Source organism: Sorghum bicolor, chromosome 9 (assembly GCF_000003195.3).
Source record: "Sorghum bicolor cultivar BTx623 chromosome 9, Sorghum_bicolor_NCBIv3, whole genome shotgun sequence".
NCBI lineage: Eukaryota > Viridiplantae > Streptophyta > Magnoliopsida > Poales > Poaceae > Sorghum > Sorghum bicolor.
This window is the reverse complement of record NC_012878.2, coordinates 5,505,348-5,530,090: the sequence shown is the minus strand read 5'-3', so window position 1 is coordinate 5,530,090 and position 24,743 is coordinate 5,505,348. Positions and strand designations below refer to the sequence as shown.

Sequence of the window (24,743 nt, the reverse complement as noted above, 5' to 3'; positions counted from 1 at the left end):
GGAGTGATATTCGCAAAAAAGAATAGGATGAAATCTCTTGTGTTTGAAGCGTTTCAAACATAAGTGGGAACATTGGCGGATCTAGGCCTAAGGCCACTAGGGCCAAGGCCCTAGTCATGATCCATATAATCTACATACACTTTAATAATTATCAGAATTTATCTTAACAACTTTCAACCAGACCAGGTAGATAAAAAACACCGACGCCTCTCTCGTTGTCTCGTCCTAGTCTTGCGTCTCAACCCTCTCGCTCTGATGCTCGCGCACTCACGTCGCCGCTCGTAGTGGGTGCCGTCGCTTGCTAGTGCCTCATTGTGCTGTAGTCCTACGAGCAGGTGTCCGCCAGCGCCTATCAGCTGATGAACCCATCCCTACGCCGTGGGCACAAAATACTGCCTCATCTAATGGTGTACGGGTCATCGTCAAATAAGGAGATGAGCGTGAAATATAGGGGCCGTGTTTAGTTCCCTTGCGAAAACTTTTTAGGTTACTGTAGCACTTTCGTTTGTATGTGGCAATTATTGTCTAATTATGGACTAACTAAGCTCAAAAGATTCGTCTCACAAATTACAGGCAAACTTGTAATTAGTTATTTTTTTTATCTATATTTAATGTTGTATGCATGTGCCGCAAGATTTAATGTGACGAAGAATCTTAAAAAGTTTTTAGCTTTAAGAGGAACTAAACAAGACCTGCGATTCATGTATGCGCAGGTTGCAAGACCACACATATATAAAAATTACGGTGTAGTTTTCAACCTTTCGCTAGGAGAATTTGGCCTAGTCTTGAGCGAATCCGGGTCCGCCACTGAGCGGGAAATAGCCGTACACACATCCGTAGATATACAGATTGGATAGTGTACGCGGCCCGTAGCTGGCGTCCCTAACGTTTTGACTGTCGACGAGAAAGAGAGAGAGAAACACACGAAACTCTCGTTAGAAACGCCACGTCACCACCGTCCACCAGTGACCCACACGCAATGGTCACCATGAGTGAGTACATCCACGTGCGCAATCAATCCTAATCCCCGTGTCATACTACTACTCCCCGTATCCGTATATAGCCACTCGCACCCCCGCCCCTCCGCGCCACGTTTCCTATTTCTTCTCTTGCACTCGGATCCTTTGCGCCACCCAGACGAGACTCGCAACTTCCATTTCATTTTCATCCCTTTCTTTTACCAATTCCCATTTCCCTTCCCGTTTGTTTGGGTTGATCTCTCGCCGCCCAAAAAGATACGGACGGTGGACGGAGGCGCCACCCAGACCGGACCACCATGGACGTCCTGAGATTCGTGCCCGGCGTCGGCGTCAGGCCGCCGCCGCTGCCAACCTTCGCCGCGCCTGCTCCCTCGCCGCACGCCACCGCCGCTGCCGCTTCCCCGGGCCCCGGGTTCCACTCCCCGCTGCTGGTGGGCCTGTGGCCGCGACGCGGCGGGGGCGGCGAGAATGCCCTGGGCGCCGCCGCGGCGGCCGAGGCGGCGGCGGGCGTCGAGGAGGCGAAGGATCATCGCCGTCGCAGGCGGGCGGTGGACGCGGAGGCCGAGGACGGCAGGGGCGGCGGCGGCAACTGGGTGCTGCAGATACTGCGCGTGCAGTCGTCGTCGCCGCCGCCGTCGCCGTCGCGCGACGAGGGCTCGGTGCCTCCTGGCTCAAGCGAGGGCGAGGGGGACGGGAGTAGTAGCCAGCGGCGCGCGGGGAGGTGCGGCGCCGGACCGGACAGCGAGGAAGGCTGCTCGGTGGCTGACGCGGAGGCGGAGCTCGATCGGGCCGCGTTTTCGAGGTTGCTGCGGAAGGTGTCGCTCGCGGAGGCCAAGTTGTACTCCAGGATGTCCGGCCTCTGCAACTTCGCCTACATGGTCCCCCGGATCAAGGTAACAACAAGCGCGATAAGGACCTTTCCTCTCGTTCGATCTCGTGGCAACTTCTGTTAATTTGATCAACTTTTGATCATGATCGTGCGGGGAAAAGTCTGCTTCTGATTCATAAATAATGACTTCGTAGTAGTAGTAGTTGGTTTTTTCTGAAATGGGGTTAATTTGGTTTGATATTTGTTTTTTCATCGAAAGAGTTACTAACGTTGCATTTCTGCCTTCTAGATTAAGGCTTATAATGAGAAATCGTGAAATTCTTAAATCTTCTGTGATCTGACTTTTGTTTAGCATCAGATTTGATAGAAGAAATAAATAAATCAGGCTCGATTTTCTTGTTCCGCCTGAAGTACAAACGTACTGTTTAACGGAAAGTTTAGCATCCCTGTTGTCTGTTGATTCTTACATTCTGACTTTTCCACGATTCCCTTTGATCTGCAAAGTTCGGGCCTCTGCATCTGTGCTTTCTGGTATTGTCTGCTAATTCTCCTGTTTGTGGTTACAATCCGAAGCTAATTATTGTAATATATCAATTTGAAATTTGGACTTTGTTGTAATATAGTACTCCTACTCAGGACAACATGTTTAATTTGGTATTACACGCTGTCTAATTTGCATCATATAGATAAATATTCCTGTGTCCTGGTTCTCATATTTTATTTGTTACTTCTTCACCATCTCAGCCAAGGTATCTCCAGAAGTACAACATGACATTAGTGACATCGTCAGTTGAAGAGAGGGCAAAACTTCCAAACCCTTGTAACCAGGAAGACCAAAATCCCAATGACAGGAAGAATGCAAACATAGGCACACCGTCCAGACATTCCTATGAACAAGAGTCAACATACGGCGCTACCTCTGAACATGAGAGAATGCAGGAACACCAAGGTGGCCAAGGGATAAATCCATTGGCAGCTTACCGAATTGCTGCATCTGCCGCTTCTTATATGCAGTCTCGAGCCATGGAAGTTCTTCCCTTTGGTTCTCAGAATGAGAGTAGGCGAGATCGTACTATACAGGCCATTGTAAATGCACAAACTGAAGGTCTGACTATGGATGAGGCTTCGTTTGTGGCCACAACAAATTCAATGACCTCAATGGTTGCTGCAAAGGAGGAAACAAAGCAGGCGGTTGCAGATGACCTGAACTCTTCAAGATCTTGCCCTTGTGAATGGTTCATTTGTGATGAAAATCAAAACAGCACAAGATATTTTGTGATTCAGGTAGAGCAAATAATGGCCAGTGTTATATGTGAGGCTCAGGGAAAACTGTTTAGTCATTTTTTTTACCTTTTTCAGGTAAAACTAGTACCTTCCATTAGCTTTATAGCCTGATTGGTCATTGTTCTTTTATTTAAATTTGCAGGGCTCAGAGACAATCGCTTCATGGCAGGCAAACCTTCTATTTGAACCAATTAAATTTGAGGTACTTTGTAGGTCATCTCAAGTGTTTGAAATTGCTGGTTAAATTGATTTACAGTTTCACGTGTCTCACATTTTACAAGTCATCTCAAGTATATGATGGAGCCTAGAAAATGTTTATCAAATAATATTTCTTGCATCCTGTTCTGCCCAACTGCCCAACAAGTCATCTCAAGTATATGATGGAGCCTAGAAGTTCTGTGATATTAGATTCTGGATTGGGAAACTTATACTACACATCCCTTCTCGTTTTTTCACTTCAATAGTAGAAGCCTTCCCGTAATCTTTACAGAAGGGCCCCATAGGTTTAGTTGCTTACATTTGTCATCATGATTTTTCATGACATATGCAGCATATCTTGTGTTAACAGAAGGAACTCTTGCCTTATGTAATTCCATACGTTTCGTTTTTCAAACAGGGTCTTGACGTGCTCGTTCACAGGGGAATATATGAGGCTGCCAAAGGAATATACAGGCAAATGCTGCCATATGTCAAATCTCACTTAAAGAGTCATGGTGAATCTGCAAAGTTACGATTCACGGGGCATTCTCTTGGTGGAAGCCTGGCTTTGCTTGTGAACCTGATGTTCCTAATAAGAGGAGTAGCTCCAGCTGCTTCTCTGTTACCTGTCATAACATTTGGTTCACCATCTGTCATGTGTGGTGGTGATTACTTGCTTCAAAAGCTTGGTTTGCCAAAAAGTCACGTGCAGTCCATTACATTGCACCGGGACATTGTTCCTCGAGCATTTTCTTGTCACTACCCGGATCATATTGCTAGCATTCTGAAGCTTGTCAATGGAAACTTCCGCAGTCACCCTTGCCTCACGAACCAGGTAAATCCATATATGTATTTGCTACCCAAATTTCATTGCTTTTATCTGCATCATAGAATCTTTGCTATCTGAATTTCATATTCAATATTTATGGAACCTAGATCATAGAATGTTCGTTATATGAATTCCCTATTTGGTAGAAAATTATGCATCTAAGAACCTAGATCATAGAATGTTCGTTATCTGAATTCCCTATTTGATAGAAAATTATGCATCGTCATAGATGCAATTATGGTTGACATGTTGAATACACCAGTACATTATAGCGGTGAACTTTCTCAAGTCAGGGTGAGATTGTATTCTTGCAGAGAAAAAAATCATTGATCAAGTATAGCCTTTGGGCGCCTTTGCTGTGGCTGCATTCTATCCTTGGTTACTGTTATTTTTCTGCTGTGACTTCAGCTGTTGCAGTTCTGACCTAAAGAGGTAGGTACTAGTATAACCCATTTTACTGTGACTTAATTGCAGAAGCTGTTGTATGCTCCTATGGGTGAGGTGTTTATATTGCAACCAGATGAGAAGTTGTCCCCCCATCACCACCTTCTTCCAGCAGGCAGTGGCCTGTACCTCATCGGTGGACAGGCAGTGGATTCAGATACTTCATCCTCAGTACTGCGATCTGCATTGTCTGCCTTCTTCAACTCCCCACATCCTCTCGAGATCCTCAGGGACGCCGGTGCCTATGGTCCCAAGGGTACTGTCTACAGAGACCACGACGTGCACTCGTATCTCAGGTCGATACGAGCGGTGCTGCGGAAGGAGATGAGGGCGGAGAAGGAGAGGCGACGGCGGCTCCTGCGGTGGCCCATTGAAGTGTATGGTGCGCTCGCCACCATGGACCGGAGGCATGTGCTGAGGCAGCTCCGGAGGCACGCCCACTTGCTGGTCGTTTTCTTGTTGCCGGCAAAGCTACTGTTCCTGGGCGTCCTGTCAGTCATCCGACCCAACTGACCCAGTGTGTTTGTACATTAGATTCATCTTCTTCTTTTTTTTCCTTTAACTAATTCGATTCATTTATTCATGCATAGTTATTGATTTATTGTGGTAGCCAACTAGCCAAGGCTGATCTGGCAGAGCTCCCAGGGAAATACACCAAAAAAAAAAAGCATTGCAGATTGTAAATTTGCTGACTGAGCATAGTTGAGATGAGCACGAAACTACATGGCCAGTCCAGCTGTTGTTTGAACATTGGTTGCTTAGAAGCAACCTGACTGGTCGACGTTACGTATGGGTTTTCCTGGAAAGTATGTTTGTCGCAGTCATTCATCTGTATCTGAATTCGAAGCCAGGTAGGCAAGCCACGGATCTTGAACGCCTCTTGCTTGACGGCCACGCGCCTGCTGCTACCGCTATATCTTGGCATTAACTGGTTAGGTGTCATTCTCGCTTTGGCATCGTCCTCTTGTCTCTAGGCTGTAAGACAGGACTGTGTGCCTGTGTTGAACTCTTGCTAGCGTAACCTGCGCAAAGAATGCCTAGCCGTGCAAGGCATGGCAGGAAGACGGATTTGTTTGGCAATTTGGTTTGCTGCTTGCCAGGTGGTATTTCCTCTGTTACGTCTTCCAATTTTCTCGTACGTGGTCAAACACGGTTAACACTATCAGCAACTGCTCCCTTCATTCTGAAGTCTATAATGTTCTGAGTTTATAGAAGACATATTATTAACATTTGTAATACAAAAATAAATATACTATCAAGATGTCAAAGAGGCCGTTTTCATGCGTAGGGCTATTTGTTAGCCAGCTAATTTTTAACGGTAGCCCCTGAAAGCCTCTAACTAGTTGATATCCATGCCTTCAACTTAGCCATGTTGGCAAATGTTGGCGCCTATGGAGTAGAGCTGAATCTCTGTGTGCTATAATTATGAAGGCAAAATATTTTCCAGCTTCGACAGTTCTAGATGCCAAACCAAAACGGAATATGTCGTACACTTGGAGGAGTATCTTAAGAGGATTAGAGGTGATGAAAATGGGGATGCTTTGGAGGGTTGGGGATGGTAGAAACCTGAAAATATGGTTAGATCCATGGATACCGAGAGAGTGGTCAAGACAACCAATCACACTGAGAAGGGGAAACATTCTCACTTATGTCAATGATCCCATTGACCTACAACCGGTTCCTGGGATGTGGACCTTGTACGGGATACATTTTGGAAAGAAGACGCAAAACTCATTTTAGCTCTACCGGTGAATGAAGGAAGGGGGAACGTGCTGGCCTGGCATTATGATGATCGAGGTTTGTTCAGTGTGAAAAGCGCTTACAAGGTGTGCAGGGGATTCTTGCTGCACCGGTAGGATAAAGGAAGTGCTCAGGGAGGTAGCAACAAAACTATTGATCAAATGTGGGAGAAAGTCTGGAAATTAAAATGTCCAGGTAAGGTGAAGCATTTCGTCTGGAGACTAGCTCATAACAGCCACCCATTGAGAAGAAACCTAGCTAGAAGAGGTATGGTTATTGACACGATTTGTCCTGTATGTAACCACTATGATGAGGGTGGGGGTCATCTATTTTTCTAAAATGCAAACTTACGAATAGTGTATGGAGGGAACTGAGGAGTGTGAAGAATTACAAAGTTTGGGAAGCTCCCGAGCTGTGGTAACAAAAATTCTGCAAGAAGAGCAGGAGAAGAGATGCCTAATGTTCATCACTCTCTAGTACTTACAGACAGAGAGGAATCTGATAAGAGACGCCCAGCTCAGTTTATCGGCCGAGCCATCAGGATATATGTGGAGGAAACAAAAGAGTCGAAGCCTCCAGGGAGAATACCAGAAGTGCATAGAGTTAGGCGATGGATTCGGCCTCCAGAGGGTGTGCTAAAACTAAATGGTGATGCATCCTTCTTACCAAGCGAAGGGAGTGGAGGATGGGGTTTCTTAATTCAGGATAGTGATGGAGATGTCGTTCTCGCCGGTTGGGGGCGGGTGAATCATCTGCTGAATGATTTACAGGCGGAGTTAATTGCATGTCTGCAGGGAGTGCAAGCCGCCAGCAATCTGGGGATTGGTCATTTGATCCTGGAAATTGACGCTTTGATGGTTAAACAAGCATGGGTATCATACCGTGAAGATCTTTCGGTGTCAGGTGTCCTTGATTGAGGAGCTAAAGTCATTTACATCCTTAAATTTTATTAGTTGTGATTGTATTCATGTCCCTAGAGATTGTAACAAGGCAGCTCATGCCCTGGTTGCGCTTGGTGTGGGTAGCACTGAAGAAATGGAGCATTTAGAGTGCAATGTCCTAGAGAGTGTCAGTGTAATTAACGATTTGTCGACGCCAGGACAATGAAAATCTACCCAAGCTCAAACAAAAACTTTTGGACTATTTTTTAGCTCCAACTAATAACTAGTTCTAGATGATCAAAGATGCCCTAAATCTAAATGTAAGAAAAAATAATTATCCATATTTATATATATTTTTATTCGATAAACATGCTCGTACGTTTGCAACTAGAGAAAAAAAAGCTAAGAAGCGTCCATGCAGAATGTCTATGTTTCCCCTTTCTATAAACTTTATTAGACTTATAATTTATTCACTAATTAATGTTCCATATGTATTATTTAATGATAAATATGACCTCCACGTTTTAAGTTGACAATAACATCAAATCTACATCAAATTAAAAATACATTCCTTAGAGATCTTGTCATCCGTTGCAAAGCACAAACATATTGCAACATAACATACAACATGTTGTTTAATTACTTAGAAAACTTGCAACTCAAATATTTATTCAATGATCCTATGAATCACCATGTGCTCCCATTCGTCTTAAAATGAGACTCCGTAGCTTACCTGGATACTTTTCTAGATACTTTTCTCATTTTTTCATTCTATTTTTTAGCACTACTTCAGTAGTATTTTTTAACAAAGAAACAATATTTTTCTCTCATAATAAATAAGCATCAGCTAAAAATCAGCAAAATAAACATGATTTGTCGTATCCTAATCTATGTCTATATTTAAAAAATTTAAAATATTTTTTGAGGTTCGAAAACTTTATGTCAAGTATTTATCAATTTTTCAAATAAAAAAAGACAAAAGCATCTTCAAAACTATTCCAACCAGTATACGGATCTATTTTGAATGGTTTAGAGAATTTAAGTGGTTTTGGGGCTTGGCTCAACTTGAATGGGATCGTGCATACTTAGGGTCTGTTTGTCACAGCTCGCAACAACTTCGGGAGCTGTTTTTTTAACACTCTTCTCCAAAACGGCTTCATGGTTGAAACTATTTTTCTTCTCCTATCACAAAGATATGAGTTGGGATGAAGCTGAAAAAAGTAGCTTATCCTTGTTTTCTTTTCTATTTTTTTCTTTTATCCATGCATGTGTAGCTGGTGAAGCTGTTTTACCAAACAACTTTATCAAAACAGCTCAACTTTATTTAGAAAGTCGCTCATGATTTTTTTTCTAAAAAGACAACTTTACTAGTGAAACTGAGCTCTCAACCATGAATAGCACCACACTCCTCCGCTCAAGGCCCCATTGATTCTCTCTGCTCCCCACCATAGATCCGCTGGAGAAAGGCTACCATTTCATTGTAACAAGCCAGAGAAAAGGCCAGAGGTTGGAGAAGCAGAGTACTCAACACGGTGTTTGAAAGCTGCAAGTACGATTAATATAATAGGTTTTTTAAATAAAACTGTCAGGGAAGATGAAAATTGAGTGGAGCATTACCTAGTACCACAACATTTATACTTCATCATCATACGAAGCTAGAGGATTTACCATATGAAGAAAATTACCTTGATGTTTAGAGTCAACAGATTCATCATGTTTCTTGATTTCTTCATTTATTTGTTTCTCCACTACGTGTTCAAATGGCATGGCTGATTCTTTACATTCTCATACCACTGAACACTGTATTTATGGGCTGAGGCCTTTTTTAGTTCTATTTGTTTTTTGCAAAATAAACACCATAGCACTTTCATTTATATTTGACAAATATTGTCTAATCATAGACTAACTAGGCTCAAAAGATCCGTCTCGCAAATTACAAATAAACTGTGCAATTAGTTATTTATTTTATCTATATTTTTAATACTGCATGCATGTGCTGTAAGATTTGATGTGACGGGAAATCTGAAAAATTTTGTAAAATTTTTAGAACTAAACAAGGCCTGAGCCACCATCCTTTCCCATGTGAGTTAGTTTGATCCATTTTGCAGTGAGTGCATCAGATCCTACTTTGGTCCTGTTTAGTTCCATTTGAGCCCAAAAAAATTTAGATTTTGACCCACCATTCTGCAAAATGAAACTAAACACTATCCAATTTTTTTGGAAAAATAGTTGTCATTTTGTATTCTAGATTTTGGCCTCAAGAGCCTAAAAGATTTTTTTTAGGAAATAAAAAATTTTAAAAAAGAAAATAACATAATAAGTAATTTTTAAAAAAGAAAATAAGAGCCCAAAAGAGCAACTTCACGTATACCAGGAAATAAAATAATAAGGAAATTTTAAAAAAAATATTTTTTGAGGAAGATAAAAAGGAAATAAATGGTTTTGAAAAAAAAAAGAAACGGTAAAAGAAATAGTTCGCGAAAAGGAACGGCCCAGGATCCAAAGGGAGAGAAAAAAAGGAACGGCCCAGGATCCAAAGGGAGAAACAAAAAAAAGGAACGGCCCAGGAGTAGCCCGGTGCGGCTGCGCTCCGCCAGGGCCCAGGCCCGACCGAACAACACCCGACTGGAGTGGGCTACCACCGGACGCCAGTCGTGTTCACCTTCTCCAATCGCCCCGGGACCCCGGGGTTGGCCGGGTGGTGCCCTCTCGCCTCTCTCTCTCGCGCGCGCGCGCTCTCTCTCCGCCGCCGCCCTACGCCAGGTGTCGAGTTCGTCGTCGATCCTTCCGCCGGAGACGAGCACGCACCAGGTATTCCCATTTCCCACCCCTTCTCTCCGCTTCCTGTGCGAAACCGAGCACCCAAACCCTAAGCGATTGGGCTATTTGACGTACGCCTACTACTGACTTTTGAACTTTTTGCAAAAAAAAAATTGTCGGGTGTACTTGTGTTCACCGGTTCACCCATGCATGTCCTTACTGGGTTCGCCGCTGGGTGCGGTGGTTTGGGTGGTAGGTTTTGGGGCGGTCCTTGCTGCTGAAATGGAGGAGCATTAGCGAGATGATCGGAGTGGTTGTACCCTTGTATTGGGGTTTTGATGGGATGTATTGGGGTTTTGATGGACTGCATAGGGTTAGCAAGCTATTCGTGTCGGCGGGTCCGGATTTGTGGGGACCGATTTCCTTGTTAATTTGGTCGGCTTGCTTGTCCGACCAATGCTCCTTAATTAGGTGTTCCCAGAGAAGCATTAGTAGTTATGCTCTTTGTCATGCTGCTTGGTTTGGTCCTGCGCATAGTCCGATGGTGTGGTTTCACTGCTTTGGCCTTGTTTACTTTCACCCAAAAACCCAAAATTTTTCAAGATTCTCCATCACATCGAATCTTTAGACGCATGTTTGGAGTATTAAATATAGACGAAAATAAAAACTAATTGCACAGTTTGGTCGGAATTTACGAGACGAATCTTTTGAGCCCCATGGTTGAACAATAATTACCACAAACAAATCAAAGTGCTACAGTGTTTGTCTGTTTGGGTTGGAAATTGGAATAGAGGCATGCATCATGCTGGTAGTTTTATTTACTAGGTAACACACTATGTTTTCTGTCACATTATCTGACGGATGGATTAAAATTACACACTGCTTTGTCTGTTTGGAAATAGAGGCTTGCAGCATGCTGGTAGTTTCCCATACTACTTCACACTATGTTTTCAGTCACATTTCTGACGGGTGGATTAGGATTACTGTACGCCGTAGTTTATGACACCAAATTTCCGATTGAACGGTTCGTTTGTTGGTGCAAATGCTCCTGCTGCTTAGTTGCAAGATTTTTGACAAATGTAATTGGAGAACATTAGGGGATTGTTGAATAATATGAAACAGGCACATGATAATAATAGCTCACTGTGGGTGTCCTAATTGTTGGTTCAGTTTATTGCTTTTCATACATGTGAGAATGTGACTGCTGTGATAAACTGTTCTTATTCTGCTTGCAGTTGCAGATTGCACCAGTTCCCTTTTCTTGCAGTGTCTATGGATCTTCCGGAGCATCATGATCTCATATTTGGAGAGGAGTTCTGCTTTCCTGCTACCACAACTTACTATCCACCTCTTTATGCCCCAACTGGTATATCACGGTCTCGATGCTGTCTTCATTTAGTGATGTATGTTCATGCTGAAGTTCAGTTACTTAAACGTGTCACTTACTTGTAATGAATCTTATGAGTGCAGGAATTAATGTGCCTACTCAGCTGTATCAACAACAGACAAGTTCAAGATGTGACAATCAAGCTCAAAGTTACATGGTTTGTTTTAAAGAATGCTATTTTCTTTTTGCTTTCTTTTCTTGGTGTTTCCTATTGTACAAATTTAAATACATTTTCCTGATCCTTGGACAGGGACACAAGGTGCAAGGCACATCATCCATGTATTATGTTGTGCCTAACTATGGGATCGAACATTCTCCCCATGGATCTCACCCTTTGCACCCTTGTGCCATTGGCGATGGTAGGTTTGTCAGAACCCAAGAGTACCACGCTGAAACTGTGGAGCACACATACCATCAACCAATTCCTATGCCCTACTGTTCTGCCCATCCATCTGCAGCAGACAGGACCCCAGCTAGCACTGCTCAATCTCTTGGTTACACCAACGGCTTGTTTGTTCCTGGTGGACTTCGGCAAACTGTATCTGTTACCTCAGAAAGGGGTGTTGCATGGAATCAATCTCTACAACAAGCTACTATTGCTTCAATGGAATTTCAAAGCCATACTTCGCTACCAAAGGAACAACCACGTAGGCCAGCTCCATGGAAGCGGCAATTATCAGGTGGGGCCAGGGCGCCAGCTAGACTCCCTGTCCCTCGTGCTCGACGGGTATGTTGCTGTCCTGACTATGAATCTGTTGAGTTTTACTTGCTCTTTTATGTCAATTGCATTGAAACATCATGATCCTATTAACAACTTTGATGCCTATAGTTCTTTCTACTGTACATAATTTTCTTCTTTTTTCCTTTATTGATAATTGAACCCTATAGCTACTTAGAATGGATGATAAAAGAATGTGCGTTGTTTCTGAACTGAAAATATAAAATTAGTAGCTTTTTCCATATTTATGACGGCATATGTAGAAGTATACTAAAGTCCAATGATTTCTGGTTGCATATATATTCTTATTCATCCTTTAGATGTCTCATGTCATGGTAGTGTGCTTCCAAACTGCTGCATTTTCATGTATAATATCTTGTTATGACGTTTTTCTTGTGGTGACATGAGCCAATGCCAACCTGTTGGCCTACATTATTTCTCTAATGTTGTAGTTGCTGTAGTGCCCCCATCGCTTGGTCTAAACCCCCCCCCCCCCCGCTAATAGAGTCAGCAGAGGTTTCTGTTTGATTACAGATGTTGTTGTAGTTCGTTTGCTGTGTAATATTTTCCTTCTGGTTTGTCTTTGTAGCTGATATCCCCTGCATGACAATGTATGGTTACATTGCTTTCTAGAAAACAGACTTTATCTCCTTTAAAAAATATATATAGTCAGCAGAGCTCCTGCTATCCTTAGCAAAAAAGAAGTTAAACTTGTTTATCTTTTTATGCATCTTGACATGTCTCCTGACTATTATTAGGCACCACATCAGTCTCCACAAGCAGCTGCTCCTTCTGCCCGGTCTTCACTGCAGGCAAATCTGTCGTACAACAACGAAGCTTCAAATGTTGGATCTGACCTTTGTGGGATGCAGTCAACTGAGAGATCCCAACCATATGCAAGAACCAGTAGCTATGCTAATCGAAGGTTCAGTTCCATGAGTCAGCAGAACACAAGTAAAGCAAAAAAGCCAATAGGTTCAATGCCCCCAGAAATAACTGTAAAATCATATACATCAAGGCTCCTTATCGGCAACCCAGAGGGTAAAATAGTCATTAGGTCTGATCACTATAACAGACATGATTTCCAGGTGGTGTATCCAAATGCAAAATTCTTTGTGATAAAGTCCTATGATGAGGCAGACATTCACAAATCTATCAAGTATGGTGTGTGGTCAACTTCCTCTATTGGAAGCCAGAAGTTGGATTTTGCATTCAGAGAGGCTCAAGCGATAGCTGCAAGTAGTTCTACCTTGTGCCCAGTTTTCCTGTTCTTTTCGGTGAGTTGATCTTGATTTAAAGGTATTTGACCTCTTTCATTCAGTTCCATGTCCTTGAACTTGAATTACCAAGTCCAAAATTATGGTCTAGCAGGTCAATGCAAGTTACAATTTCTGTGGCGTTGCTGAGATGGTTGGCCCTGTCGACTACCAAAATGACATGGACTTTTGGTGTATGGATAAATGGATTGGCAGCTTTCCTGTAAAGTGGCATATCATAAAAAACGTACATAACTCCACTTTCCGAAGTATCTTACTGCAGAACAATGAAGATAAGCCTGTGACCTCTAGCAGAGATACACAAGAGGCAAGCTCTCTTTGATATTTCACTAAATTTTCTTCAGTTCAGTTGGGGGAATGTTGTTTCACTGTTTATGGTTGGTTTCTTTAATTAAAGGAAAACATGTCTCTGCTCCGTTCTCTGGTTTTATAGTATTTCGGTATAGACCCTAAATGTTGATTCCACATAAAATGGGTCACATAAATCTTAGGTATTACCGTACTAGCAAGTTTTGTTTCTTTGGATGAAGTTGGCATAGCAATAGCTAATAGGTTTGATCTGCTGTTTATCTTATGATCTCATCCTTGCACCCTGACCCTGTGTTCCATACTTGCATTTACAGATACACTACACTCCTGGAACAACTATGCTCGAACTCTTCAAATATACCAGAGCAGACGGATGTGTGCTTGATAGCTTCATGGTGCATGAGGAGAAGGAAGCAAGGAGACTCCAGAAGTTTAAGCTGCGCAGGAGTGCACCACATTTTATACCTGCATGGCATGGCCCTCGTCCCTCCAGACATGTGCTGCCAAAATCTGAGTGTGTAGTGATGGACAAAATTACCAGTGAGACAAACAATCTGACTGACAAGCTACAGAGTCTCAACCTGGAGAAGAACCAGGCTTCATGGCAAGACTTTGGGAACCTGACTAGCATAGCTTCCACCACAAACAGACAGAAAGAATGGTATTGCTACGGAACCCAGGCTCATGGAAAGACAAACAAGAATACTGCGAAGGCTATACCATCTCCAGCTCGAGCATACCATCCCATGACTCCTACTATCAAGAAATATGCTTTGGATGGAGAACAACGATGCTGGAAGAAGGTTCAGATCGCCCCAACTGAAAACCCACATCCAGAAACTGTTGCCATCGCCTCGTCAAAAGCACCACCTGAGGAGCATCAACAAGGTGGTGAAAATACCTTGGCGCACAGTTTATCAGGAGATCAGTGTGAAGAGCAAAAGATTGTCGGGAAAGCCTGTCCACCTGCGCCCGTTTCGACAAGTAAAGCCTGCTCAGAACCCCTGCCTGGTATGCTTGCTATTGGCTCAATGCTGGTCCCGATTACGACGTCCAGTTAGTAGTAGGTCCAAAGGCATCTCTTGTTAACCTCAAGGCGTCTCTTGTAAGTAGCACGGTTTCATTTTGAGCTTCTGACGTTATAGGCTCGTGGCAACCATGGAGTGAGTGGTCTTCAGTTTAATCTGGCAAACTAGGAACCACTTATAATAGGATTTGGAAGGTTCAGGTTTTCTTTTGACCTTTTCAGTTCAGCACTGTTCTTCCTTTTGAATCTTCAGTTGCCATGTCTGAAGAACCTTTTGGTTACCCTAGTCTCTGGAATGGGGGAGAAAAAAAGATGTCGTGATGTGCTTAAACTTCTGTTGAAGTGGATAGCGGAGTAGGTAAGCCACATGTTCTGTTGAAATGTTTTCTTTGTTGGATTGGAACCATATGCTTTATCTCAAGTATCTCTTTGTTCGCGTACTCTGTTGTTAAAACTAAACATGTCCCCATCGTGCATTGGTTAAGCTACATAGACAGGCAGGAGTTCGAGAGCGAGACTGATTTATGATTTACAAATGGGGGGTGGTTTGGTGGTGCCCCGTTTGAGTAAGATAACTAAAGACGAAGACTGAAGATACTTGATTGCGATACTTGATTGTTTTCTCTTTTATTTTTTCCCCGAACGGCTGTTGAACCAACCACCATCCGCTGTGGTTGTGGTGGCATGGCATGTAACGTGTGATTTGAACAGTTCATCAGCCAGCAATCTGGTGTTGGATACTGCTTCTGTGTAACATACGAATATTGTACGGTGCACCTGATACTTGCCCCAAGTCCAACCTGCTGACTTCACTACCCTAGCGTGTTGCAGAGCAGGAGGTGCAGGTTGTTTCACTCTTCGCTACTAGGTTTTGTTTTCGTTTTTTTTTTTGGATAAAGGTCGCCACTAGTTTTGTTGGTGGTGTCTATATAGTAAATAGTATATCTGTACTAAATCGTCTGCTGATGCTAACCACTCTTAGGTGAGGTGAGGTGGTAACCACCATTCCATCAACCGTTTGCATCTGCACATACGAAATGCCAACGATTTGGATCTCATCTTAGACTTGTCAGTGGATGTCATTCCAGGGCCCTTCCTACACCATGGGAGGAGTATTATGCCCTTGTCAATTCCATTGCAGCGGGAAGGAAAAGGAAACAAAGTTAGGCCTTGTTTGGATGTAGTCAGATTCACATCAATCCACATGTGTTGAGGTGGATTGGAATGAAATTTGAACTAAATTCCACCACAATTCACACCAACACACATGGATTAAAGTGAATCCGACAACATTCAAACACGACCTTAGTGGTGATCCCGTTCAGAGTTTGGATGTGACAAACACAGCTAGCTCTGAACTCTGATCCACGCTTTTGCATGCGACGTTGGACTTGGGGGCCGCGCCGGCATTGCGTTGCAGGTCTCGAAATGGAGCAGTTGTTGTGTGCATTCAGATTCAGATCAGGCGCAGTGGCAGTGCAGTCAAAGACCGACGTAGGCCTTTTGTGCCCTTCTTCGCTCACTACCGACACCAACTCGCCAACCAACTACTGATGGTTCATTATTCAGAGAATTGCATGATGCGCGGGTCCTGTCCTAAGTCCTAACACTAATAACAATATAATAATAAACCATTTTGTACCAGTGCCATTTGGCCTAATGCTCTCCTGTATGTAGTGCACATGACATGGCCATGACTTGTTTATTATATATATATATACTAAATATCACATATATAATCTCTGCCTGATTGAGATTTTAGAAGAAGCTGTGTCGGTACGTAATAACTAGGAACAACTTTGCATGGTTTGCATTGGTGCTTCTTTCTCTAGCTAAGATGGTCGTCGATCGATCTCCCTCTCCCTCGTGCTAGCTAGCTTTTTTCGCCAAGGGTTGGTGTGTCATTCGTGACCGGCCAGCCGGCCGGGGGCAGCAGTGCACCCATGCATATCACCGACACCTTTACCATTACCATCGTATGATTATCGATCGATCTGTGGACATTTTCTTGCAGGCGATAGGGCATATGCATGGATCGGATCGAGCAGCTAGCTTCGTTTTTGCATGCCACACACTGGGGCATGCATGCACCTGATTGATTTCCTTCCCCAATGCAAAGCACTAGCTACTCCGTTTCATATAGCCACAAAGAGAGAGGCTGGAGTTTGTCGTCAATCGATTTTGGCCGCATGGTCACTGGTCATTGGTCTTGCGTAGCATACAAGAATTTTAATGTTGTGAGTTGTGACCATTGAGAAGGAGGGTTAGGTAGCAGAATATGTTCCTGCTCGATCTGCTGGATGGATGGATATTTTTCTCGCTCAAACTTATGCCAGCCATTCAATCATATTTTTCTTTCACAATAAATCAACAAACGATATTTTCAGTCGTGACTTTTCATTCGTCGTCGTCGGCTATGCTAGCAGCTACTAGTGCGCGTGCTGGCTAGCTGTTCCATTCCATTCGGTGGCGAGAGCAGCAGCCGCCTCCTGCTGCATTCGTCTCCGCTGGGCGATCGATCCATATGGAGTCCTGATGTTCCTGCCGCGGGCAGCTGCGGCGTCGCCGTTGCGTCGGGTCGGCTCCTCCTCCTCCGATCCCTCTCGTCTTCCCGGCCGGGCCCGGTCGTTCCATCTGCGCTGTTGCAGCATCCCAAAGGAAGCTACCGAGACCAACGTGCCACCAAACACCCAGAATTATAATTCGTCGCGTCGTTCGTCGTACGTCCGTGGCCATCGGGTGGCATATCAACCACCCCCCACCCAAAAAAGCGCCTTTTCCATCGCAATTCTAGCTAGCTGATTTGTGCTTCGTTTTCAAGCACAAAAAATCGATTGATGATGATACTACTCCCTATGATATGATCCTAATTTAGGGAAACCTAGCATACTTTTTACTCTTTGATTACGCTGAAAAAGTTATATAAAAATTGACAACACGAGGAGGTCGTCGGTGCTGCCGCGTATCTATTTACTATATCATGGAACACGTACGATTTAATTTTGGCACATGAAGAAGTACATCATCTTTCTTGAGACGCGTACGAGAGCGTTGCCCCCCTACTGAAATTACTACTCATGATTGTATATATATATATATATATACTCTTCTATTAATGAGGTCAAAAGAGATGTTACACTGCATTGCAGAAAACCCAAAAGAAAACAGTGTGTTTTGTACTATTCTATGATTCGTCAAAAGCATATAGAAGAATTAATTAGAAACCAGCACAACAATAATGTCCTACAAACGGACTTTGCATTTGAGATATGCGAGAGGGAGTAGCTTGCGCTAGTATCTAATGTTGGCTGCACCGCACTACTGAATGATCACACAGGGGCTGCTTACTTATATAAATATAAACGTCACCTTTAAATCGGGTCACCTTTTTCTTTTGAGGAAAAGCTAAGCAATGGATTAGTGTATTTGTTGGCATTTTTTTTTTTAAAAAAAGTGCCCCCCACCAACTCTCACTCACTCCCTCCGACTCCCCCCACATGTTTGGTGCAATGCGATCGATGTTTCCACTTGCTCATCCTTTTTTCATGTTTATATATACACCAAAAAATGTCTCGCGCCATACCACCTAGCCGCGGAGAGACGAATGAAGCTATATATATATATATATATAGTATGCTTGATTGATTGATGTTTCTCGCGACGAATCCATCGGAAATTTGGTCCAAAGCAAAGAAATCCATAGGAAGGGAAGCAATCCTCTTCTAGTGCTACAATTCTGCCATTAGTCTATTTTTCCTATATATATATATATATATACATATATATATATACAAGCCGTGTTGGCCACCTTTGAGTTGATTTCATCATCAGAAAGAAAGCAAGGGCACAGCACATCACTTGACTTCATTTACTAGCAACAACCTGAGTGGGGCTTGCTGGCACTGGCGAGCGGCGCGGCGCGGCACCACACCAGAGCACGCAGAGAAGAGAGCCATGGCGAGCGCGGGGAACGGCGGCGGCGGAGGCGGAGTCGGGGCGCTGAAGCGGTCCATGGGCCCGCTGCGGCTGCAGTACTACATCGTGATGGGCGCGGTGGCGGCGGCGGTGGTGCTAGCCACGCTGCGGTACATGCCGGGCCCGGCAATCCCCGCGACCGCCACCGCCGGTAGCAGCGCTACCACCACCAGCGGCGGCGGCGGCGCTGTGGTGCGGTCGGCCCCAGCAGCCGCCGCTGAGGTGGAGGATGAGGAGCAGGCGCAGGAGGGGACGACGACGGCGACGACGAAGAAGAAGAGGAGGAAGAAGGGGGACGGGCTGGTGCTGTTCAACTTCGGCGACTCCAACTCCGACACGGGCGGCGTGGCGGCGGTGATGGGGATCCGTATCGCGCCGCCCGAAGGGAGGGCCTACTTCCACCACCCCACGGGACGGCTCTCCGACGGCCGCGTCATCCTCGACTTCATCTGTGAGTTCAAATCCCCCCTACTCTTCCCAATCCCACCCACCTCGATTCGATTCGACTCGACTCGATTCCGTTCCATCCTTGCTTTGCTTTCTCGAATGAATTCACCCCGGCCACTGTTGGGTCGTCTTCCTTCCCGCTTCCCGCTTCCCGGCGGCGACGCGCGCCGCGCAGGCAGAGCCGCCGTCCCAGACATCCTGCCGTTGCGATTAGCGCTCGTAATTAAGGATTAGCGGGGCTATCAAGGCGTCGTCCTGGCCTAGGCGTAGCAATGTCGGGCTGTGCGCGTGCGTGTTGCTGTGCGTCCTGCGTGCCTAACCCACGTGTTTTGAGAGGAGGAGGCCATGTCCACCCACCCCGATCCATGTTCAAACAGTCAATTTTTTTTTGAAAAAAAAGGAGGAAGAATAATCAAGAATGTTTGGAATGGAAGAAGAATCTGAACACAATCAATCAATGCTAGTGATAGTAGAATATTGGCTCGGTTTCAGTGAAAACCCCCAGCCGAGCATTCGACGCGGACAGCGCGCCCGCCAGCCTCTGCCTTGTTTCTGCGTTGCTCGCCGTGTCACTTGAACGGAGGCCCGGCGCAAGTTGCGCGCGCCTGCCGTGGCTGGCGTCGGCGTCGGCGGCGGCGTCCTTGCCCTTGCCCAGCGCCTGCCTCCACTCCACGGGCGGTGGAGCCTACGAAACGCCCAAATCCACTTATACGGTCGTTCAGCAGATTCATTCCAAGCGAACGATCCAACAACGAACGAACGATAGAGTTTAACCTCCTCCCCTGTATTGACGTCAGCGACGATGTCAGGTTGGAAAAAACAAAACATTTATTTCAAAATGTTATAACTTCTGAATGGTATATCTATTTTTATTTTCGTCTTCATTACTGTGTTCTATACGACGAGACGAACAAAACTAGACCCCACTTACATATGTTTCGAAGAATTTTATTTTATTAGTAATTTATCTATATCATAGAATAGTATATAATTTATAGGCTATAACTTATAAGAATAACTTATAACATATAACTTAGCATATTTCTACTAATATGTTGTGATACCAATTTGTATATTTAAGTTTTGAATATAACTTATACACCTAACTTTACATCTAAGCCATTCATTAAGTTGTATAACTTATAAGTTTTAAATGTAACTTATATGTCTAACTTTACATAAGTTGTGTTTCATAATTTTTCTGTTTCTAAAATTTGGTTTATTTATTTGTTTGTTAATGACTTTTGTGTTTGCAGTTTTGGCACAAGTTAGTTAATTTGTTCCTTTGTGTTTAATAACTTTTATACATAAAAGGTGTTTTATAGCTCTTAAGATTTTTAAGTTTTTCGCATAAGTTATATTTTATAACTTTTATGGCATAAGTTATATGATGTAAGTTAATATACATAAATTGGTAGCAGGAAAAATAAATCTTTGAAACATGTGCAAGTGGGATCTAGTTTTGTTCGTCTCGTCGCGTAGAACATATCAGTGCAGACGAAATTAAAAAAAGATACACCGTTCAGAAGTTATGAATATAGTGCCGCTGTGCGGAAGAAGTGTTGTGCATGCGCAGTGAGCTTTGCTGACCGGTTGCTAAAAAGAGAAATGAGTGAAATTTTTTTTCCAAATGAGGTATGTCTGAAATTGATCGTTTGTTTTGTCATGGGTGAACGTTCGTAATTTAGTGGGCTTTGGGGGCACACCGACCGCACACCCACCACCCGTCCGTCACCTGACCTCACCTCACCTTACCACACATGACACCCCTCCTAACATGCCGGACACGCCCAACCAACCTGGGCTACCGACCAAACGCCCAACGCGTACTAGGCCCAGTCAACAAATGTTGGGATGTTGGGCGAGGAGCACGCCGACGCCGGGGCCACCCAAGCGTTTGTTATTAGGCCTTGTTTAGAATTTTTTTTATTTTATTTAACAATTAGTGTTCAATTATAAACTAATTAGATTTAAAAGAAAGATTCGTCTTATAAATTAAATATAAACTGTGTAATTAATTATTATTTTTATCTATATTCAGTGCTCTATGCATTTGCGATGTGACGGAATGAAAAGAAAGGCCTTGTTTAGTTCCAAAATATTTTGCAAAATGGACACAGTAGCTTTTTCGTTTGTATTTGACAAATATTGTCCAATCATGGACTAACTAGGCTCAAAAGATTTGTCTCGTCAATTCCGACCAAACTGTGTAATTAGTTTTTATTTTTGTCTATATTTAATACTTCATGCATGTGTCTAAAGATTCGATGTGACGGGAAATCTGAAAAATTTTACAAAATTAATTTTTTTGGAACTAAACAAGGCCAAAATTTATGTGGGCCTTAGCTAGCTGATGCGGGGCCCTGATGCTTCATCAATCTCTCGTTTCCTTCGTGCGCAACTGCAATCATTTCTTGGCACCTCCCATTCAATGCACGCAACCTGTCTGCGATTCTTCTCGAGCCCAAAGTTCCAAACCTATTCATAGCTCCTTAACTCTATTATTATCAACCACTACTAGTAATCAGTACAACTACTAGTACAGACGAACAGTCCACGCACTTGTAGTGTAGTAGTACTCTCCTCTTCTGTCACAAAAAAGACTCGAACAGAAATGCTGGCATTAGGCAACAAGCACATGGCCACTTGGTCTTTTTTCTCTCTCTGCTGTGAACAAAGCAGCTTCAATTCGCACGTAATTTAACCACAAGTGTATGAAAGCACCGCACCTTTGGAATCTGATGATGATGATGCAGCTCAGTCCGAGCATACATGGAATGCATGTTCTATCAAGCGATATGTATGTGCATTCCTTTTATTGATAAAAAGAGGCCACCATGCGTGCGCTGTCTCTGACGCGCTTTCCAGCATTCCACACTACACAGATGACAGATGCCACTGCTGCTGTGCTGCCAAAGCATCGCACGCACAGCTTTCCTGCCTTCCCGAATGACTGAAAATAATCTCCTCAACATTCCTCTACATGCAATGGAATCTGGCATTCTGTGCCTGCTGGCTACAATTCCTTTTTATTTTTTAAAGCTAAGGGGGTGTTTGGTTAGAAGTACTAAAATTAGTAGGTACCGTAGTTTTTTCGTTTTATTTCACAATTACTGTCCAATCATAAACTAATTAGACTTAAAAGATTTGTAACTAATTAGACTTAAAAGATTTGTCTCGTAAATTATTCTCTAACTATGTTTTTAGTTTTGTAAATAGTCTATATTTAATATTTTATGTATGTGTTCAAATATCTGATGTGATAGGTGCTTTAAAAAATCAGCACAAACTAAACAGGGCCTAAAAAAATTCTAACAGAGGCTTTTGCTGACACTCGGATTCATTCAGGTGAGAGCCTGGGCACGCCGCACCTGAGCCCGTTCATGAAGCCGCTGGGCTCCAACTACACCCACGGCGTCAACTTCGCCATCGCCGGATCAACGGCCACGCCGGGAACTACCACCTTCTCGCTGGACGTGCAAGTGGACCAGTTCGTCTTCTTCAAGGAGAGGTGCCTCGACCTCATCGACAGAGGTTTGCTTTAATTTCTTCATCGCTTCTGTTTTTCTTAATCAAACAACTGTCTCTTTTTTCTCTTCTCTGGACCATTCACCTTTCACTCAAACTTGCCCATCTTCTCCCAGGTGAGGCTGCCCCAATCGAAGAGAAGGCGTTCCCAGATGCTATATACTTCATGGACATCGGGCACAATGACATCAACGGTGTTCTCCACTTGCCCTATCATACGATGCTCGAAAAGCTTCCCCCTGTAATTGCTGAAATCAAGAAAGCCATCGAGGTAAAATGTTACTCACAGATCCACCGACGTACATTGCTGCTTCTACATCTGATGATCTCTAAACTCCAACTAGTATTTCCTTTCAAGAGTCTTTTTACACACTATTTATTCATTTGTACCATTGCAAATAAATAAACTGCAGAGGTTGCACAAGAACGGAGCCAGGAAGTTCTGGATACATGGGACGGGAGCGTTGGGGTGCATGCCTCAGAAGCTTTCGATGCCGAGGGATGACGACAGCGACCTCGATGAGCATGGGTGCATCGCGACCATCAACAATGTCTGCAAGAAGTTCAATTCTCTACTGAGTGAAGCCCTGGACGAGCTGCGCTTGACGCTGAAGAGTTCAACGATCGTCTTCGTGGATATGTTTGCTATCAAGTATGATCTTGTTGCCAACCACACGAAATACGGTGAGTTAAATCTGTTATATAGTCTCTGCTCCTTTGCCAGTTCCTTTTTCATGATGAAAGCAATTAGTTTTGAAATCAGGAGCAATATATATTGTGATGACACAATTTTAGATCTCAGATCAAATTTGTAACCGTTCTATTCCATGCGTTCTAACATGGTTCTCATTGTTGTTTTCCCAGGGATTGAGAAGCCATTGATGACATGTTGTGGTCATGGAGGCCCCCCTTACAACTATGACCCCAAGGAGAGCTGCATGACTTCGGACAAATACCTGTGTAAGCTTGGCGAAAAGTTCATAAGCTGGGACGGGGTTCACTTTACCGATGCTGCAAACGGCATTGTGGCTTCCAAAGTGCTCAGTGGCGAGTACAACATTCCCAGGGTCAAGCTGACCAGCCTCCTCCCCAAACCAAAATCCGATGAATAATGGTGATGCAGCATCTTCGTTGGCCTTTAGTTTGGCCTATCAAGGATGATGAAAATGAAACTACTAACAAAACTGACCACACCAAAGTTTAATTATTCTGAGGTTATTACATTACAGCCGTTGCAGAAGACGACTTTCCTTTTGTTTTCTTCTATTTTTGTACAATCGGGGCATATGTATATCCTAGGGCTTAATACATGGTTGTACTGTACATGATGATGCGCCGATGCAGGTGTCTGTACCATCTACCATGTATTATTCTTTTCTTATGAATTTTGGGTCAATAAATAGAGATGAGTATCTGACATATCTTTATCGATTTGTGGGACAAACAGAGATGGATATCTAACATATTGATACTTGTTTTTATCAATGTTCCACACTAACATAATGTCTAGCATGTTTGAACATCTAATGATCTAAATATAAATATTTTCGTGCTTTTTCCTTGGAATTCTCATCACTACATCCAAATGGTGAAAAAAAAACAGAAACAAAGTGTATTGGAATCGTACAACCAACACACAAAAAAGAACAATGATGGAGATGATCAATTATTAGCTGTGATGCATCATGTTTGTACTTGTGAGTCTGGACCAGGTTTGGGCATGTGCCCACGTTTCAGTAAAGAGAACTCTCTGGCCCCTGCTCCACATGCTCCTCCCTTTGATACCCAAGGTGTAGAAGTTAAGTCCTGCTCCCAGTTATCACTTAGTTATCTGTGCTTAATTATGTTTCTGCTATTAAGGCCTTGGGCAGCACAAGTGACTGTGCAAGTACCCAGGCAGTTAGCTGTTTAGTTAATGCTCTAATGAGCCATCAATGTAATCAATGTGCTACTTATCTCCTATATATGAAAGAGCAGTCGCATGGGTGTGTTATCCCAGGCTGAACAAAACACTCTGTACCTCCAACAATTGGTACCAGAGCCTAGGTTAGACACCTCTCTCTCATCTTCTACTCGAGCCCCCTTCCCTGCTTTCTCATCCATGGCCTCGACATCTTCTGAGCGCCGAAG

The 24,743-nt window shown here is 43.7% G+C and overlaps 3 protein-coding genes across 3 annotated transcripts; all 3 read left to right on the top strand.

The window, feature by feature from the left end:
- Nucleotides 1,091–5,370, top strand: LOC8071198. Its single transcript, XM_021448460.1, has 5 exons — nt 1,091–1,873; nt 2,554–3,093; nt 3,236–3,295; nt 3,710–4,126; nt 4,595–5,370. Exons 1-5 carry the CDS (start codon nt 1,277–1,279, stop codon nt 5,075–5,077), a joined length of 2,097 nt encoding a protein of 698 aa, XP_021304135.1. The 5' UTR covers nt 1,091–1,276; the 3' UTR covers nt 5,078–5,370.
- Nucleotides 9,851–15,260, top strand: LOC8071196. Its single transcript, XM_002440604.2, has 7 exons — nt 9,851–9,996; nt 11,181–11,311; nt 11,416–11,489; nt 11,583–12,059; nt 12,809–13,327; nt 13,422–13,634; nt 13,951–15,260. The coding sequence occupies exons 2-7, from the start codon at nt 11,218–11,220 to the stop codon at nt 14,695–14,697; spliced, it is 2,124 nt and encodes a 707-aa protein (XP_002440649.2). The 5' UTR covers nt 9,851–9,996; nt 11,181–11,217; the 3' UTR covers nt 14,698–15,260.
- LOC8071195 (GDSL esterase/lipase At1g09390) lies at nt 18,224–24,044 on the top strand. The gene is made up of 5 exons (XM_002440603.2): nt 18,224–19,089; nt 22,434–22,619; nt 22,730–22,884; nt 23,027–23,297; nt 23,478–24,044. The coding sequence occupies exons 1-5, from the start codon at nt 18,618–18,620 to the stop codon at nt 23,723–23,725; spliced, it is 1,332 nt and encodes a 443-aa protein (XP_002440648.2). The 5' UTR covers nt 18,224–18,617; the 3' UTR covers nt 23,726–24,044.

Coding starts and splice junctions, on each gene's coding strand:
- LOC8071198 (XM_021448460.1), top strand. CDS start 1,277: ATGGACGTCCTGAGATTCGTGCCCGGCGTCGGCGTCAGGCCGCCGCCG. Junction 1,874..2,553: donor ACATGGTCCCCCGGATCAAG/GTAACAACAAGC, acceptor TCACCATCTCAG/CCAAGGTATCTCCAGAAGTA. Junction 3,296..3,709: donor TTGAACCAATTAAATTTGAG/GTACTTTGTAGG, acceptor TTTTTCAAACAG/GGTCTTGACGTGCTCGTTCA.
- LOC8071196 (XM_002440604.2), top strand. CDS start 11,218: ATGGATCTTCCGGAGCATCATGATCTCATATTTGGAGAGGAGTTCTGC. Junction 11,312..11,415: donor ACCTCTTTATGCCCCAACTG/GTATATCACGGT, acceptor TTATGAGTGCAG/GAATTAATGTGCCTACTCAG. Junction 13,328..13,421: donor CAGTTTTCCTGTTCTTTTCG/GTGAGTTGATCT, acceptor ATGGTCTAGCAG/GTCAATGCAAGTTACAATTT.
- LOC8071195 (XM_002440603.2), top strand. CDS start 18,618: ATGGCGAGCGCGGGGAACGGCGGCGGCGGAGGCGGAGTCGGGGCGCTG. Junction 22,885..23,026: donor AAATCAAGAAAGCCATCGAG/GTAAAATGTTAC, acceptor AATAAACTGCAG/AGGTTGCACAAGAACGGAGC. Junction 23,298..23,477: donor TGCCAACCACACGAAATACG/GTGAGTTAAATC, acceptor TTGTTTTCCCAG/GGATTGAGAAGCCATTGATG.